The sequence below is a fragment of the Berghia stephanieae genome, chromosome 2, assembly GCF_034508935.2.
Source record: "Berghia stephanieae isolate SIO BIC M18660-M18661 chromosome 2, UCSD_Bste_1.3, whole genome shotgun sequence".
Classification (NCBI taxonomy): domain Eukaryota; kingdom Metazoa; phylum Mollusca; class Gastropoda; order Nudibranchia; family Aeolidiidae; genus Berghia; species Berghia stephanieae.
The window spans coordinates 116,959,011-116,979,439 of record NC_088361.1 but is presented as its reverse complement, the minus strand read 5'-3'; the positions used below and the strand labels follow the sequence as shown (position 1 = coordinate 116,979,439).

At 36.1% G+C, this 20,429-nt stretch overlaps 1 protein-coding gene across 1 annotated transcript; it reads right to left on the bottom strand.

Moving 5' to 3' along the window:
* Positions 1-3,708: 3,708 nt before the first annotated feature.
* LOC144966352 (mannosyl-oligosaccharide glucosidase-like) lies at positions 3,709-20,210 on the bottom strand. Its single transcript, XM_078902682.1, has 4 exons — positions 20,057-20,210; positions 14,172-14,459; positions 9,005-9,284; positions 3,709-7,795 (listed from the first exon to the last, which is right to left on the bottom strand). The coding sequence occupies exons 1-4, from the start codon at positions 20,140-20,142 to the stop codon at positions 5,894-5,896; spliced, it is 2,556 nt and encodes an 851-aa protein (XP_078758808.1). The 5' UTR covers positions 20,143-20,210; the 3' UTR covers positions 3,709-5,893.
* Positions 20,211-20,429: the final 219 nt, after the last annotated feature.

The following is a 20,429-nucleotide window of genomic DNA, read 5'->3' as shown; positions in this document are numbered from 1 at the left end:
ACGAAATCGGGTCGAACGCCGAACCCGAACGGATATAGCCTTCTCACGTGACCATGAACGAGATCTGGATAGTGAAGACTCTCAAGCGGTATGCAGCATCGGATCTAAGGTCACATGATAGAGGATAGCTTGGGTTGCTGTTGGCTTGTGTTAGGGGAGGGGCAAGGTCAGTGTCATTCAATAGTATATAATTGTGCATGTGGCGCTCTATACAGAGAGAAAATTATAAATTGATTACGGGGAAGGTGGGGGGAGGGGGGGGGGGGGTTGACCCACAAACGATCGAGGTGTTGGGCTTCGGGTAGACCATGATACGAAATCAAAGAGAAAAGGCCGCTGGTACTTGGATGGTGGAAATGGTTAGGGGGGGGGGGGGGGGGGTAGTGACAATCAGCATGGGATGTATATATTAACATTAATAATATAGGCAATAGATGACCAGGGATGTGTATTGTTTGTGTATTGTTTGTGTGTGTGTGTGTGTGTGTGCGCGCGCGTGTGTGTGTGTGTGTGAAAGGGATTACACAAAAACACCTTTCTCTGTAGCTTCCAAATGATTACGTATACGATAAATTTGAAACCCACATTGTTTGAATCAGCTCACTAATTAATTCCTGAGCCTTGAGATGGTGACGCAACTATTACATACAAGACCTTGCAGTCGAGACGGCAGGGCTTTTCGGTTACACAACCACTATTTACCCATCGGTCAGCGGTACTCTTTGATGTATACAACACTCACCGCCTTTACGCAAAGCCGCCTGCCCATAAATCAAGAGATGGTCTCCTAACTGTTCACAAGCGAACTGTCAAACGAGCAATCGATGATTGGATAAGAATCTCAAGATTTCATATAATAAGGTAAGTTTTGGAGAGGTGATATCCCCCCACCCGTCATCGGACAGAACTTTCATTGCGTTATATCATATGAGCTCCGCCCATTGTCTTTCTATTCGGGAGTGACGAGATTAGACGAGAGGACGCGAGAAAAAAAATGGTCACGTGTTGGGCAAGTCGTTCGTTAGGCGAGCTTCGGTGTCTAACTATAACTCGGTATTGTTGATAATACTGCCCTAACCGTTACGCCAATTTTCACTACCATCGTCACCGTCACCCTTATTAATTTTCATTGTGTAACTTTCGATTTTTACCATCATTCGTCACAATCATGCCCCACTCCCGATTGTTTATAATTGTTCATCTTTTAAATATCTCCACAGTTATTACAGGAAAATAAAGAATTGAGTTATGGACTAAAATAAAAGAAGCCATTGAATTGATGCATGTGTGGCAGTTTTTTTTTTTCATTCCTTTGCATATTAGGATTAGACACAGACGGGCATCAATAATGTAAAGCACTGAGAAGGTCAAGGACATAGGGCGTAATGTCCACCTTAAAACAATGGCATTCTGCCTTGGCTGCAAATCAGAAACTTATCCTCTGAAGAGAAAATACTGACTATTAGCAATGCTTAATGGAGAAGAGAAATGAAGAGTCTCCCCCCCCCCCCCCCCCCCCCACTCTCTCTCTCTCTCTCTTAAAACCAAACCGTAAAACTAGTCGGTCACTCAATGTACTCTATATTATGCTTAAACTAGTAGCATACCACCATGGCAGCAGCTGGCTGTTCCGTTTTTAGTGGCGCTAGTGACAATTACAAGCCATTTCAGCGCCAGTAAAAGGGAAGATGATTGGGGAAACGTTGTAGAACTGAAGTGAAAAGCACAAAAGAAAAAAAAAAATCAAAGGGCTTTAGCTCAAATAGGGAACAGAAGATCCCAGGACGATTCCATCAATTCGCCTATTTTGATATTACCTAAAGGTTCCATCCAGACACAAGCAAAGGGTCCTGCCATGAAGGTTAAACACTCAAATGTTTACAGTTACAGAGTATAATATATCTAAATATAAAAACTATAATAGTACATAATCGAGAGAGAGGAAAAACATATCCCCCTCAAAAAAAAAAAGCAACTATGTATCCATTTAACCGTTTTCCTCTCAGGTAAGGATTCCCGCCAGGACCAGGAGAAAAACAGCAATATCAATCCAGAACAAAGACAAAGAGTAAAGCGGAAAGAGAAAAGTGAAATAGGGGGATAAAAAGAGGCACATAAACAAGTTTGTTTTGTTTGTTTTCAATGGTTTTACGGCGCATACGACATATTTAAGTAATTTCAAAACCAGTTAAAAAGGAAGAAAATGAAATAATAATCAAAATGGCTAAATTTACAATTTAAAAAGCAAACAAGAAAGGAAAGACAAAGGGGAATGGAACAAATATAGAATAGATTTAGATGCCAAGAGCATACTATCATTGTGCATAGTTTGAGATCACTTAAAAGTATCATCCAGTCACAAACTCAGGATCTCACTAAAAGGAACAAACTCAAAAGCTTACATTATACATCCAAACACAATAACAATACATAACAGAGATGATTAACAATACGTTTCACTGTCTCCCTCTCAGCCAAGGACTCCAACAAGGGAAAGGGCAAAACAAAGTAATATCAATCCAAAACAATGACAATAAGCAAGCTGGAAATAGATATAGGAATATAGAAGACACAGTAAGTGACCTCCCTGTTCACATTGGGAGGTCAGGAACCTCATCCAGATACGTGATGGTCAGAAGACGCCACCATGCAGCAGCTTCAAATGGTCACAATCAAGGTACTGATTACACTACAAACGAAAGTGAAAATGGAGAGGCTTCGTATACGAAGTCTCTCCATTTTCACTCTTTCGTTAGTATTTTCATGACCACCGGCTTGAGGTAGCCCCTACCGTTTTCTATGATTACACACTACAACACCATTACGATGATCTACCCATCTGTAAATTCTTTTTGCATTAACGAAGACTTGAAACTTCTGACACGCTGCATCCCGATGAAATGTTCAACCAAATTCTCAGATTCCCAGTCTTCTTGATCATCTCCACAATAAAGGCAAGGGGGCTACTCCTACTGATGCAGAATGGCCGCTGTTGTTAGACAGGTCTGTTGGCAGTTGGCAGTCACCAAATGCCTCCTCTTACAGGTATAGAATCAAGAAAGCTCTCAGTGACAAGAAGGAACGATTACCCCGTCAGGAGGAACCCTGCTCTGCCAGGTCGATCTCCATCTTGTAATTGCCTCCCCTTCCGGGATTACAAAGGATTACAGGATTACAAAGCTAAGCTTAGTTATAGCCTCATATTACATGTATTACAAAATTTAAAAAATCGTGATACCAAAGTCTGCGCAACTCTTCTAAAATCTTCCGTTGACATTTCATTCATTTTAACTTTAACGATTAACAGCTCAGTACGTAAAAGAACTGCTTTTTTCTAAAAACGCCATTTTGAACGAAAAATTTGAGAAATTTTTAACGTAAAAACAAGAAATGTGGTCTGAGCACAACAAAAACGGGCCGTACCTTAACTGCTGGCTGGAATGCTTAACAGCATAAAATTTTAGATAATTTCCTGTCACTATTGATGGATATCTCATTTGTTCCAGTGTGAATCCAATTTTTTATCCTACACTTTTTTTTTTGGGGTCAAAAACCCTGTATACGGGTCACGAAGACTTCACTCGGCTTGTATTCGGGTACTGTGCATTATGAGTTGGAGAGGTGTAACACTGCATCCCTCCAAAAGATAACTCTGCACTAAGGTTACCCACTGCATTTTCATAACTATAAAACAGCGACAACACACTGTGAATTTCAACAATGTTTTAATCATAATCAACAACATATTCAATAGGTGAGATGGTCATCAGTGTGATAAAATGAAACAAACATGCTTACAAAATATGCAAATTCAGGTCATTATCAGAAAAGATGGAAAATAAAGATAAAAATCAGATGCATGCTAAGACTTCGTATAGTAGTCGCTGGATGCATGACAAAAAAGAAAAAAAAATACTACGATAAAGTCGAACCATAGTGTTCGTTAATTGAGTTTGTTTCGTTAATATTTTTACTTTCAACTTAAAAAAAAATATTGAGTTATTTTCATCACTTCATATTCTCTTTGCAATTTCCAAAATGAAAATTAAAGATAATAAACTGTTCTAAGCCCCCCCCCCCCCCCCCCCCGCTAAAATGTCATCAAAAAAAAAGGGCAGAGAATGTAATAATTATTTGACAGAAAATATGTTTAAGTTGAAACCAGTTTTTGATTTGCCAACGTGATACGAGTGAGATACATAATATGACACCAAAGAAAACAACATTCATATCATTTACATCACCAATCACACTAAGCACGCAACAGTAGCCAACGTGCATAAATCCTATAAAACTCGCTACAATTATAAAAATTGAATAATGATAATATGAAATGATAATAATGAAACGCAATAAATGAGAAAAGCCAAACAAAAAACAGCCTCAGATAACTAAGTGTACAATACACTAAAACATATATTTTAAAATGGTTTTCCTTCATCATCGTTCTATAAAAATTAAAAGATGACAGTTCACATACAGTACAGGCACGTAATAGAAAGTAAGGCAACGAGGACTATAGGGAATGGGATTAGCGGAAGAGTAGCATCCCTTGATTGGAAGTCACGAGCGGAAAAGTTATTAGAGAGAGAACGTCATGTTGGTTGTGCGGCTTGAGACACTTCACCGAAAGCGAGGACGAGAGAGACGCATGCCTCTCTGTAAGGTGACGTCCAATCAAGGGACGCTACTCTTCCGCTCATCTCATTCCCTATAGTTAAGTTAATACTGGGAAGATCAGTAAATTACAAAGCAATCTTATATTGTCTACTTTGAGTCCCATTAAAGTCCCACCTAGGCGCAAGAAAAAGATCTCAGTCAAAAGACACAAAAACGTCAATGGTTTCAAAAATATACCTTTTAAAAGTATAACTATACATAATTAACAAAAGCCTCTTTTAGTTCTCAAGCTTCAAAGAAATACAATGCTAAAGATGTAAGTGCTCTAAGTTCATTATAGAGAGATGATTTATGAGGGGGAAAAATCATTTATCGCAAAAAAAATAAATAAATAAAAAAAAAAAAATAATATTTGACTATTTTTTATTACCCTTCAAGCAAAAGAACATTAAAAGAGTCTGGGCAAAACATTCTTAAAAAAAAAAACAAAAAAAAAACCCACACCAACTTGATCTTTCATATAGCAAAATATTATAGTGCTTTACGAGAGGTACAAAGCAAATAGCACCACTTAACATGTAGGACGAGAAACAAAGCGCTGCACACAACGGGATTTGAACAAGAGACTTACAGGCCTGAAAGTGAGAGCCATAACAAAAAGACCACAATATAAACACAAATCCGCATAAAAGGAACAAATGTGTAGTTGAAAGCAGATTCAGATAGATGGATTCTATCTTTCAAATCCAAAGTTTTACAATTTACAGACATGCAAATAAACCTCCCTCTTTATTTTTTTCGAACTTTTATTTTCAAGACGTTGGTCATATTTAGGGAGGGAAATATCGCATACATAAATCCCACTAGAATCGAGAAAAATACTCATGGATGAAAACTGAAAATCAAATTATAAAAATAGATTGCAATGTCAATGAGATTGAGATAATAATAAGGTGAATCCAAACGATTAATTTTTATTCAAATGGACTAAAATTGGTCACTTGAATGTCATGCATTATAAAGAGGTTTACCAAAAGTTACTTGAACACCTTTTTTTTCTGTATTAGACTTCTAATTTAAAGGTCTTTCTTTTTTTAAAGATTAACGTGGTTAGTAAGACTGACAACGAGAATGTAAGTGGAAAAGACCTTTTTTAAAATGTGAAAGTGAAAAATATGAGTTTTGAAAGAATATATAGGATAGCTCACTTATCCTTAATACGTACCACTCAATTTGCAATATTATTAATGGAATCCTATTCAATACATATTTCTCAGAATTTCTCAGACATTATTAGAACAATCAACGCAGACCATCCTGTAAATGGATGAGCACCTTTACCCTCTCCAGTACTATCGTTGTAGTTTTCCCATATATAGCCAGTTCTGTAATATTCCTTCACTAGATTATTCACTAAATTCTTTCGTAAACGATCATATACAGATTTGGCCTGATTTTGATTAGCACCAGGCACAGAACTGTAGTGGTGAAGAGCTGAAAGACACAAGTAATTCATATTGATCCAGATCTGTCCTCGCCAGTAGGGAGGGTCATGTTCAGTGTTATATCTCCCATAGAATCTCGACTTTCTGCTGATAGACCGGATACCAAAATCAGTCCAAAGTTTATTTGGATCTGTAAGGTCATCCATTACCTGTTTTAGCTTAGGAGAATCAGGTTCAATTATTTTTGTGAGAAAAGGAAACAAACTCACATATCCAAGAGCATTAACAAATTTGAGAGATGGTTCCTCCAAAACTACTCTTATCTTGGTCATGTCAAAGTTGGGAGGTACTTGACCGGGTGCTACATTTGATGGCGGTTTTGGTTTTTCTAATTTGGCTTTATCTGTATGCAAACCAAAATCACTATATTGCTTGCCTTTAGGTGACCAATGCAGACTATCAAGTCTTTGGTTATCTATCAAAAGCTTGTGGAATGATGTATACTTATCAGTGTCTTTGCCCAGAGTCTTTGCAATATCAGCCATTACACCAGATGCCAGAGCAATCCAACAGTACAAATCTACATGCCTTTCACCGTCAGTGGGATGTGATGCTCTTGGATAGTCATCCAAACCAGAGGCAAGAGTCAAGGGATTCAACTGTTTTGTGGCTGTTGCATCACGACCATGCCAACGGTATGTAAAAGCATCTCTCCCCTTTTGGGTGTTGTTGTAATAATTAAACCAGGTTTTTAATCTCGGGTAAAGGGCATTTAGATATGCTTTATCTTTGACTGTTCCACTTGACATCATGTTCTTAATAAGTCGTTGTAGAGGGAGGAAAAATGTTGGTGGATTTGCATTCGTATTCCTTTGTACAACAAACTCAGATGGTACTTTAGCTCTGGACTCTACACCAAGAATTTGTTCTCTAGGAATCCATCCCTCTATATTCATTAGATCCATCCAATGGCCTATAATGTCTTTTGAAATTTCCTCATCCCACATTGACAATAGTAAATTATGGAAGCCTTCATCCCATAAAAATCCTCTAGGGAAAAATGGTCGAGCTGGAACCCCAGAGTACAATGGGGCATTCCAGTATGAAACTGGTTCCTTATTATACTTTGATTGAACAAGTGATGAGCCATAAAAGTATCCAACACTTCCCAACATGTTGCTAAAAACAGACTTAGCAAATTCTATTTCTTTAGCATTATATGCTCTTTTCTCTAAGCCAAAAGTTTCCTCAAATTTGGAATTAAATCTATTAATTTCTGATGTTAGATAAGTGCTAAAAATCTCTCCCTCTAACCTTTCCTTTCTTGCATTAAAACTTCCAGATTCAAAAGCCATTTCCATTGTAAATGGTAACTGTGCCGTTACTTCTTTCATAATAAAATTAGGTCCTACTGCATCTTTTGGAACCCTTCGTCCTGGAGAAGTAAAATATGGAATTGTTCGACCCTTGTCCCAAGCCTCAACTTTCAGATTCTTCAACAAAATATCTTTTAACTGATCAAGTTGTTGAGCATGTGATATGAAATAGTTTTCCTTATAATCCTTTCTGCCTTTTTCAGATGAGAAAACCACATTGAAATCCCCAAGATCCTCATGAAATCCTTTGACGCCTTTTAGGTGACGCTTTGAGAGAACAGGTTCTAGTTGTCCATTGTCTCCATCCAATGCAGCATACAAAAAGCCACTGACAACTGATGGCTTGGAAGGATCCTATTGAATAAAAAGAAAAAAAAGAAAACTAAACAAATGTAATTTAGTTAAATCTCGTTCAGTCATTCTAATTCTACAATACAGAATGCAGTCAAAACCAAATCATAATATTAAAATTTCATTCAGATGAGATGAAATCCTCTCATAACACTGACTGAGATTGGATGGTGAGATTCACAATCCTTAAGACATGTCGTAATGAGAGAAAACTTATAATACTCATCTTAAATTATCGCCTTCTTTTGGAAGGCAATTTACATAGCAATTTTCTTAGACCCATATTCAGATGAGTACTAAATCTAACGCATTAAAGCTGTCTACACCTATCAACTTTATTTGATAAACCACCTATTATCTCCTGTAATAGATTTTTAAAATCCTTATTTAAAACAACCCTCTAATAAAAACGCCTTTGAAGATATACTTTGTATGATAATTCACATTTTTTTCAGTAAGCATCAAAATGTTAATCTATTTCTCATGAAACAGATACAGTCTGATTCAAAACTGGCTCATAAACCCACATTTTGACCACAAAAAGAAAAACAAATTCAAATGCATTTGGCACATAATCAATACTACAGAATACTTTACAGTAGACCCCTTTTGATGCAAGCACATTACCCAACCTAAAATAATTGGTAGCTTCTGTAAAAAGAAAACCCATTCTCAAAACATATGACAGAATATAAAATAGTCAGGAGAATAGTTTATCTTTAGGTGAGTGCGTAACCTGAGTCAACTGGCTCTCACTAGTCAAAAATAAAAAGTAAATAATCAAACCAAAACCCCCCCCCCCCCCAAAAAAAAACCCCCATTGTTAAAAAAAAAAAAAGAAAGAAAGATACCCCCCCCCCCCTTTCAAATAAAAAACACCATAAAACAAACCAGAAACGAAAGAAAATCAAGTGAATAGTAAAAAATTAAAAACACGACTACCACCATCTTTGCTAATAATAATAAACAAGCAATGTTATTGCTAAAGCGGGTTATGATTAGGCAGTGATAACTGGTAGAGAAACTACCTCTCCATACCAGACTCTAAGGAAACTTAGACTGTCACTTTTCCAGTGGCTTGCATGGAGGAAATAGATAGATCAATAATGTGATAATGAGAGTGCCAATAATAAACCCTGAAGATACACTGTTTCTATATTTAAAAAAATGTATTATCTTGTAAAATGATAACGGAAACCAATTCATTCATACCTTAGCCTTGAAAGTAACTCTGGCTGTCCAGTCCCCACCGTGATCACCTCCTTGATGCTTTACAAACTCTGTAACAATGACATAATTTTTTTCTTTGATTTCCTGCACACCAAAGTTTCGACCATCATGCATCTTCCAAGTATAACTATCCAAACCATCTCCTTGATCACACCAATGACGTAGAGGAGGGGGCATTGTATTCACCATTTGGGTCATCCACATCAAACCAAATACAGGTGATGTTTTACTCCGAGCCTTGAGTCCAAAGTAAGCATGAGGTCTGTCACAGTATAAAAATAATGCATTTATATAAGAATAGGATTAAATGAGTATATTTTAAAAATTGGACAACTGACCCCAAGTTATAAAACAGTACTATAGCCCGTTCCAAGGCCCATGTGCATGAAATATAGCTAATTCTACCAAAGTTATGAAATGTGGTGCCATGATTTTTTGCATGTGGGCTTATATTTTAAGTGACATTACGAATTTTGAATACCGATAGTGATAGACCAAACAGTTTTCTCACAATTCCAAATTCCTTGATCTTTTCATATTTTGCAATAAAATATTACTTAAACTTTATGTTTACAGTAATGGTGTTGATTCTCTTTCCCTTGGAGAAAATAATCATAACAAAGGTGAATTCAGTGGTGTAGTATGGCAAATAATTTTGGGTTGTTTCAAATAGTGTAATAATAGATATCATTTAAATAGTACTTAACTGTTGAAAACAGGCTCACAGTGTTTGTAGACAGAACAAAATTGACGTCACTCAGATCTTTGTAATTGCTTTTAGCCAGACATTTTTATGAGTAGTATTCAATAAATTGTATTAATCGGACTATAAACGTTTAAGGTTACATATAGTTGTGTGTTTTTGTACGGAATACCCAGCTGGCATTGTTATGAATTAATTTTAGTAAACGCACTAAATAATTTATATCTACCTTAGTGGACAACGGATACATGATATATTGGACTACACAAGCAGCTGGTAAAGATGCTTATACATTTTTCAGACAAAGATATTGATGTCAAAAACCAGGGGGATCTCTGAATGTTTATGCCCATCTTCGATTTGACGAGGAGAAATGCCTTTCACAAAGACATAATCCCAGACCAATTGTTAAGCAAGACAACTCATAAAGATCGCACAAAACATGTCACGAAAACCCACTGGTCACACATCGAGTACACTACAGTTCACCATTCTTGAATTATGTTCACTGAGGGTGCTTTGAATGTAATGATGTGAAATGTCACTGAATCTAAAACTTTTTAACACCAAACAGATTTCATGTAAGTTTTGTGCAGTATACCTTTCAGGGGAAATACAAGATATGCATAATTAAAATGACATAATAATCAATTTGGCCTCTCTACTCTGAGTTCCTGCATCTATTAAAGAAAGCTGACTGCACTAGATTTGAAAGCCAAATAAAAAGATGAAGATGGCGTTGGCTTGGTCATGTGGCCAGAATGGAAAAAGGGTCACTTCCCAAGACAGCCCTCTACTGGACAGCAGATGGGAAGAGAAAGCGGGGAAGACCCAAAGATACCTGGCGAAGGACCATGGAGAAAAAATTAAAGGGTGCAGGCCTGTCTTGGAATACAGCCACCGCAAAAGCAGCCAATCGCAAAAAATGGAGATGTCTGGTGGATGCCCTATGTGCCTCAAGGCCCAAAGAGGATTAAGTAAGTAAGTAAGTACTCTGAGTTCCTGGTTTGTTACTATGTTTTGTTTTGTTTTTAAGGGTTTTACGGCGCTTGCAACACATTAAGGTCATATCAGCGCCAGTAAAAAGGAAGAAAATGGGATAGTAAAAAGTTCTAGAATTACAATTAAAGCACAAAAGAAAAGGTGAGACAAAGGGGAATTGGTTCAAATAGGAAACGGATGTAGATTCCAAGAGCACACCATCAAAGTACTTAGTTTGAGATCACCTAAAAGTCTCATCCAGACACAAGCACAGGTCCCAACCAAGAGGAATACACTCAAATGTTTACAAATCAAATAATTTAATATGTAAACTAAACATAATACAATGCATAACAGAGAGATGATTTACAAGGAAAAAAATATCATCTCCCAAAACTCTAACTATACATTCGACTGTTTCCCTCCTAGCCAAGGAACTCCGGCCAGGGTCCGGACAAAACTAAGTGATCTCATTCCAAGACAATGACAGGAAACAATTGGAAAACGGGTAGAGGGGGATAGAAGACACAGCATGTACCTCCCCGCCCACTATGGGAGGTCAGGATCCCCACCCAGTGGTTTGTTACTATCTGTTAATTGCATTGCTATTCGCCGTATGCCATAAAGAAAAGAAAAAATCAGCGGTTTGCCTCTCTGGAGAAATACTTGTAAATTTTCCTCATTGTGACAAATTTGCATGTTTAATCCATATTGTTATCAGTTTTTTATGAATGTAGAAATACCAACAGGAAGCTACACCTCTGATTTTCAACTAGTAATTGTAACAATTGTTTATGTCAAGTATGTACAAAGTGTACAATTTGCTGTGTTATTTTGAACCCAGGGTGACAATGTAAGTGAGTAGTGCATATGAATCTAGTGAGAAGTAGACCCCTGGTCAAATCTGAGGGAAGTTCAGTGATTGCAATCACAACATAATTCACTGTGTATAATATTGTTATTGTAAGCCATCGAAATGTTCACTCATCCCAGATCCTTTTTTTTAAATATACCGTAAAGAAGAAAAATCCCAAAGTATGGTATTGTAACCAATGCAAACAATTCAGATGAATTGTCACTATCGATTCTAATCTTCTAGCCAATCATCATTAAAATCCATCAGAAGGTTGTGGAGATGTTCATGTCATCAACGCCTGCACACTGGTTGTGGAACGGACTATAAACATAATATCAAATAAGTTGTTACTCCCATTACACTTTCTTGTACATACTCTTCATCACTACATAAAAAAATAATTACCCTTGGGCTTCAATAAAGCACACTATCAACCAAATGTGCTCAAATTGCGTATCAATGGATCCCAAGCCAACAGCTTGTATCATCCTTATTATTATTATTATTGTTTCTGCCACTACAATAATTATTATTTTTATTATTATCATTACTATTATTATAATAAATATTATCAAAACTTATACCATAATTGTCATTTTTATTGTTATCCCTAAATTTTATTTTTTTACCGAGATAATGTGTAAAAGTCAATCTGATACTCAAACCTAATTTAATTTTAATGGATACACATTATATACTAATCTGCCACTCAAAGAAGCGTTTTGATCTATATATCTTCCAGTATGGCTGCTCAACAATTTTATTTTGATAAAATGATTGAAGAAAGTGTTTGAAGTAATTTCAGATATAATGTAATGACATTTCTTATAAGAAATGTTTAGAAACAGCATTAGACAGATAAGCTTGATTTCAACTCTCTGCCTACCTACCATTTTCCGGATTTTCCCCAAAATGTTATACCCATCCAACATAAAAATAGATTATTTAAACTCTAACCCAAAAGGAATAAGTACATGAAGTACATGCTATAAAGTGGAGCTCGTTCATAACAAGAACCTCCAGTCCAAGCATAAATTCTGGTCATCCTGGAGCTCTCATTATAACTGATTTTCAAGGGAAAGAACTGCATATCCTTCAAAATAATGTATACGGTGCTGGACTTCACATTAAAGCATCGACATATCTTGAAAATGATTGCTCCATTCTTCTCGACTTCTTCTATGATGAAGACTTTAGTCTCAATAGTCAGTCTGTTTCTTTTTCGACTTTGAGAATCCATCAGGTATGGTGATGATTGATGATCGACGATATGGTTTTGACAAAAAATGCGACGAAAACTTGGATTGAAATCGACAGACAAGTTGACAATTGACAGCAGGAACCGACATGCTCTAACAAGTGATGATAATGAGTCAAAAAGGAGGAAAATTTATCGGCCCGTCTGTCAAGCCCAAATCTAATGCAAAAATAACATAGCTATTCATTGTTACTTAATATTACGCAATATATTACTAACTTCTAAAACACATCTATTCTGATCATTAGATACAAACTGACTTTTTGTAAATATAATTTAACGAATTGTCATTTCCAATTAAACATTTTAGAGCCCTATAATGTCACCCAGTATATCCCAAAAGGAGGTATTTGTTTTTATATTACATATTACAAACCTGGCTAGTGTGTCCATTACTGCAACCTTGTGGTTATGCAGCTTATAAATAATCTTTAATCAATTGCGAATCATATTCCACCAAAAGAGCGTATTTAAATTAAGCATTAAAAAAAAATCATTATTTAAATCGATCAGCCTAACTTACTGTTACATTATCTCTTTATTACCAAATAATAATCTATAAACATAATATGAAGTTAGAAGGTTGGCTGAGAAAAAAATACGGAAAAGAGAGAGAGAGAGAGAGAGAGAGAGAGAGAGAGAGAGAGAGAGAGAGAGAGAGAGAGAGAGAGAGAGACCACTCTAAATGACTTCTTTTTTTTTTTTGTAATTAGACATAGGTTGTAATGAATTTAAAATAAGCAAAATTTTAAAAAAATTTAAAAATTAAATAAAGAGTACAAAGCTAAAGGGTACAAAAATATTAACATTCATTTGCTCCATCCCCCTCCCTTTCGATCATCTTTTCATCCAAGGCCATCATGGGCACTGTGCCACTTTTCATATTTGGCGCCAGTGTGTCTAGACTAACGTCATGGGCATGGGAGTGTCACCAAAAATCATGCAGCTGAGCAGAGGTGTCAAAAAAATGACACAAGACATAACGGTGATTTTTCAGCCGAATTACCACTTAGCGGAAAATGTTTCACAGGGTAAAAGCATCGGAAAATTTCTGAAGAAATCCTAAAATCACGGAATTCCGTGGAAGATTATCATTACTGAACATGTAAAAAAACAAGCGGTCATGATCATGGTGTAATGCTATTGAACGCTTCCAATTCAGTATTTGATTAACATTTTAAAAAATTATTTATTTATTTTTTAGTAGATGATACTTCTGTCAGTATTGAGAGGCCAGATAAAATCTGATGATCAAAATATGTTGCAATCCCATTTAAAAAAAAAAGTAAAATCTTGTCCTTTTCAAAAATATAAAAAAAAAAAAGAAAGAGAAAAAACAAAACAAACAAACCTGTAGGAACCCCAAAACCTGCTTGGATCTGAAGAAGGTAATGAACTGTTTTCTTGAATAATTTTGGGAGAATCCAAAGGGGTGATAATTATATCTTTCAGATACTGCTGATAGCGAAAGTAACACAGGAAAATTACGCCCGCTACAAAGATGAATGTGCCTATTAATCTAGAAGCCCACGCATTCTTTTCTTTAGTAGATAACCCTTTATTCTCATTGCTGCCATCAATGTTACCCCGAGGCTTGAACTTGCCACGATGACGAACTTCACTCTTTGACATATTTATCCTGAAATGATACAAATGAGGACAACACGATACCATTCATATATCAATAGTCAACAAAACAGGGATAAATCAATCCTGGACTACTTATGAGGAGATCTATCCCATCTGTAAAACTACATTGGCATCATAAAAATATTGACACACAAGTTATGTGTAAAACCAAATTTAACATAAGTAAACAAGTAATTCAAAGTCAATTGGAGTACCTCCTTTTATCATCAATCATTTTCTTGGGTCGAAATGTATATGTCAGTCTAGCAGTGTATAAGTCTGTCTAGCAGGAAATCATATTTTTGCTGCTCTGCATGCCACTGTGATATTCTGAATACCTACTGTATTGATATTGGTTTTATTGGACTAATTTTCAAATGAATATTCAAATCAGTGTGGTGACCAACTTAGTTTGTGTTATTACTTTTATACCAGTGATGCAGACAATTTTGCATACCTCTACATTCTTTGACTTCTATTCGCAACTTATTTTTGTCATTCAAGCAAGTCGCAGAATGGCCTAGACTCACTTCTATTGAAGTCATAAATATGGCTGAAGCAATTTCACCCTGATAAATGTTATGCAATGTCATTAACATATAAATAACATCTGCTTAAATATGAATAAAAATACTTGGTCAAACACCTTAATGTCTAGACAGCACACCCTACCTTGAAGCTCACCTAAACAAAACATTAAGATGAGAACTGCATATCAATAACACATAGTGACAAAAGTTGATAAATCACTTGGCTTCTTTAGATGAAACCTGTACCAATGCCCACTAACATTAAAAGCACAATACTTATAAAAATACAAACATTTGAATATAAGTGATTGCACTTTTAGGGACCCATATTAACAATAACAAGCCATCATTAATAAGGTTCAACGAGTACAAAGGAGAGCCTTGAGATATGTCAACAGCTGTAACACGCAAACCAGGATGCATCACAGTAGCACATGATTTACAACAGTGGACAATATTACAAAATGGGCCCAAAAAGGGAAAAGTCTTCAACTTTCCAAAAATTCTAACAAAATATCAGCATCAGAACTTTTGATGTACAATCTCCAAATCAAAAGTTCATTTCTAACAATAACTTCATAAAGAAACTGAAAGTTCCAAATTGTTTGAAATCAAACAAAACCTGAAAACATTCCTTTTGGAGAAAAGAAAGACATGTGTGATAAAAAGAATTGCTCACATTTCTCCTTTAATTTGAAACAAACAAACACTCACTATTACAGTGATCTCTGTTAATAACACAGTCCTTGGAGATCAAGCAGAGCGTGCTTTAGACAGATTATTTTTATCAGGGTTGCCAATTTAGGAGGCAAAAATTTACTGAACTTTTATGCAAACACATAGACGGACCCCTTTCTGAGTGCTGAACTCCAGTAAAAAGACATTGTGTACTTACTTTTTGTGTTTAGCAAGTGATTGGAAAATATGCTGAGGGTTTATAACATACTGAATTCCATAAATAATGGCAACCTTGGTTTATAAACGGATTCTGATTTTTTTGCCAAGTCTATGTCCAACGCTCATATTACAGTAAAATAAATAAATAATTAAAATAACTTTTTCCTCTTATTTTCCAAATGTATACATAATGGTATGCATTGGGTTGCAGGCTTAACATTGCGATTGGTCCATGAAAAAATAGTTTTTATTTTTAGCTTCTTTTTTCATTTTTAATCTAATTATTTGGTGCAAACCATTCCCCACTTTTCTGCCAAAATATGTGACAGCATTATGCCGTAAGTGTGGGAGTAAGGGTAAAGAAGCTGGTGATTGTTCCTTGTTTCAATTTTGATTGGATACACATGTTTATGTCATCCTCTATTTCTGTGAACTGGTTCCAACTTTGTTCTCAGCCATCAAGTTGAGATAAAGTCTGATATTAAATTGCTTAAGTGTAAGTATGTAGCACAAAATAGACTTGTCTACAGACGCATGCATGAAATCAAGAAAGTAAAAAACAAAAAGCACACCTATCAACCTTGTATCATGCCTCACATTGTAAGTACACTTAAGGTTGTGGCCAAAAGTTTAGGACCAAGCTTTAAAATTCTATATTTCACAGCATTTTTTCCATAATTTGCACCGCGCTTAATGGTGCAGCACCGGAGACTAAGGCGTTTTATCTGGTAAGGTTTTCTAACCGCCTCAGTCGATTAAAACAAATATTTATTCTATCTATGTTGTTATTCTAGTTATGTTGATGTATTAAAAACCTGTAGGATATTTCACATGTTTAATAAAATGGGTAAAATAGCATAAATTTCTAATGTAGTCAGAGCTCAGATAGTGACATTATTCAAAGAACACAGGACGTACCATAGTGAGTAAGATTGGATGCAGTATGAATGATGCAGGACATAATTCTATTAAAAAATATACAGCTGAAGCATCTTTTCAGACAGAAAGAAAAGTGGCCATCACAATATAGTGATAAAGTATATCCCAAACACTTATTGCTTCTTGTCAAAAAATTCGTTCAGTGCTGTTGCATATGGAGTAAATGTTAGTCGTCAAACAGTTATCGTCACCTCAAGCCTCAAAGAAACCTGCTTGCAAGCCCAGGCTATCAACATAAATCCATATAGAATTGACAGAAAATTTGATTTTTCTTAAGGCCACCTCTATTCGCAGTAGTTATGCGAATGGTGATTTCCTCTATTCGCAGAGTACTACTGCGAATAATGATTTCCCCTATTCACAGCAGTGCTGCAACAAGTGGATATCATTCATTTCAGTTATTTGCATTAGTGGCCTTAGAGGCTAGAGCTTTATTGAGGACTGGGCGCAAAATATATACTACATTATTATTATTATTACTATTTTTTAATTATTATTATTTATTTATTTATTTTTAAAAAATTATTATTATTATTATTATTATTTTAGAATTATCATTATTTATTTATTTATCATTATTATTATTATTATTATTACATGTATTATTATTATTATTATTATTATTATTATTACATGTATTATTATTATTATTTTGCGTTTCATTGACGATGACGATGTGTCTGTTGTTGTGTAGTGATGGTAATGTTGATGTGGTGGTTGTGATTTTAGTGGTGGTGTTGATGATGTAGTAGTGGTAGTGATGATGATTATAAGGATAATGATGATGATGATGTAATGGTGGTGGCAGTTACTGTAGTTTTGATAATGAAGTGGCAGCTGTGGTAGTGGCAGTAATGATGATGATGTGATGGTTGTAGCGTCGGTGGTAGCGATGATAACGAGGAGGAGGATAATGATGTAAAGGTGGTGGTGGTTGCTATAGTTTTGATAACGATGTGGAGGTTGCTGTGGTAGTATCAGCAATGATGATGTGGTGGTGACTGTAGTAGTAGAGGTAGTTTATTGATGGTAACTTCTATTATTTGCAGGAGCACTGAGATATGAGTATAGCAGTGGCGTAAGAGAGAGAAAGAAAGAGAGAGAGAGAGAGAGAGAGAGAGAGAGAGAGAGAAAGAGAGAGAGAGAGAGAGAGAGAGAGAGAGAGAGAGAGAGAGAGAGAGAGATATTCCTGGAAATTTATAAAATATATTAAACTAACTGTAAATAATACAATAAAAGGGGACAGACTATTCTCAGTTAAATAATCTGACAGATAATATAAGCTGCTAGATTTCAAGATGTGAACGAATGATCAAGTTGGAGAGGTGGAGACGGGAAAATTTTCATGGATTGGATTGGGGTAACAAAAATAAAACAAAACACAATCTTGGCCAGTTTCAGACTTGAAGGAAAAGTTGAAACGTTAAAAATCTCAATTCTAAGTCACTCCAAATGTTTCAATCATCCCTCCTCTTCTTTCCTTCTCAAACTAACACACTCTCATTCAACTTCAAACCATTCGACAACACGTCATTTTGAACAGAAAACACAGTGGTGTGTTCAGTGAGTAGTGCCGCACAGATTTGGTTCTCGAGAACAGGAACACCAGGAACACAGCTCAACCAGGAACATTTACTAGGAACATACACCAGGAACACATTCCTGGTCATGTTACTGTTACTGTGTCAAGTGTCAACAAAAAGATGTGATTTGGTGAGGAAGAGGGTGAGGAAGTGTTCAGTCTACAGGCGAAGAATGAGACGAGGAGGTGGGGATGGACACACGTTGTAATTGTTATGCTGTGCCCGTGTATGCATGTGTGTGTGTGTAGTGTGTGTGTGTAGAGAGAGAGAGCGCATGCAAACCAGCCTACGTCCCTCCCTCCTCCCTCTCAGTCTGAACCTCTCGTCTGTCTGTGGTTGGAGCCACAAACACGAGAACGCACGCTGTATTACTTAGGACATGACAGATACGAATCTCTTCGACCGGAACCATCGCGAATCGCTCCAATTTGGAGCAGGAACAGGTTACGGAACAGGAACAACGCCACCAGGAACACAATCGTAACAGGAACATGAAAATGTTCCGAATGCCCGGCGCTATCAGTGAGAGGACAGCGACTAATTTTCAGAGACGGGAGAGTGTTTCTACTACTTACTACTGCGAATAGTGATTCCGCCATGGACTCACTATTCGCTCTTGAGTCTTGAGTATCTAGACTAGATACTACTGCGAACAAGCACTTCGTTTTCTTAAATTTAAATCAAAATTTCATGCTACACGACCTAAGGGTTAAGTTGTTCTCGTGTGAAAAACCTCCATTATCATCTCTAGTCCTTAAACTTTATAGAAGTAGAAGAAGAAAGCCGGCCTGGCCTTGTGAGTGCACCTCACCAGGAGCCGAACGAGCCAAACGAGTGAACGAGAAACGTTCCTGTCTACATAATCTCTATCTATAAAAATAGGTGGCATTTTTTTGGTACAAAAACGCACCGTTTTTATGCACCTCCGTTGGCGGTGATGGTAAAGTTGTTGCTGCATACGTCCATGAGGTTTAAATAGTTTTAGATTGTAGTTTAGCACGCTGCTTAGTGATTACCGATGTACAATGATAATAAATTAAAGAATAATAACAATAATTTTAAAAATCAAAAGTAAAAAGAAACATGGCACACAAATACTGATCTCAAATAAATAAATAATTTTAGATAATTAAAATCGAAGTTTTTTTTAAAAACATGATAAAAAGTTTTTGAAAAAAAAAAAGAAAGAAAAAAAAAGCAAACAAAAACAAAGAAAATCCAAAACAAAAAAAAAGTCACCATTGGGAATCGAACCCGGTACTTTCAAGGTTGGAGTCTGACAGCTTGTCCACTGCGCTACGGTGCCACCTGACTGTTCATCACATTTAATAAGCTCTTTCTAAAACATTATTTTACCTTCAATGCAACTTCTATTTTCTGGTTTTATATTTCGATTTTTTAAATTATTAATATTTTTATATAAATTTATTAACAAAGACATCCTACAGATGTCACAATATAACTTTCGCCATGTCCAAATGAAGAAACACAATATCGCTAATGAAATTGGGTGGAATGCGCATGCGTGACGGAGGTGTATAAAAACGATCCGTTAAGATACACCGTCAACGGAGGTGCATAAAAACACTCTTCTTTTCAAGATCCAATTCAATGCAACAAGAGCGAAGAACTTTGTCAAGTATCTATAGAAATAATACCTTGAAAATAGGAAACGAAGATATGCAACATTAAGCAATCTAAAGCAACATAACAGTAACAGCAGACGCCTTGCACTCGCACGCATTCATTGACACAGGTGGTAGGTAGGTAGCCTAACACGTAAAACAAGGGAAGAGATAGTCAACAAAGTCCAAATTGAAACACACGCCAATCTTCTAGTTGGCAGCAGTCAGAGAATTACTCTGATAACGTTATTGTATGTTGAAAAAGGGTACACTGACCCATATTTCAACATTGTCCATGACAATCTCAGGCATAAGGCTCAGTAATAGATTTTATTTATTTTTTAAAAATTTGCATTCATAAAACGCAAAATCCACTAAACGTGCTCAAAGCGCTTTACAATATGTC

Excerpts from the sequence above, each read along its gene's own strand:
- LOC144966352 (XM_078902682.1), bottom strand. The coding sequence starts at position 20,142 with ATGCGTGCGAGTGCAAGGCGTCTGCTGTTACTGTTATGTTGCTTTAGA. Across the intron at positions 9,285-14,171 it reads AGGTTTTGGGGTTCCTACAG|ACCTCATGCTTACTTTGGAC; the intron begins GTTTGTTTGTTT and ends ATACTGTGACAG. Across the intron at positions 7,796-9,004 it reads GAGTTACTTTCAAGGCTAAG|GATCCTTCCAAGCCATCAGT; the intron begins GTATGAATGAAT and ends TTTATTCAATAG.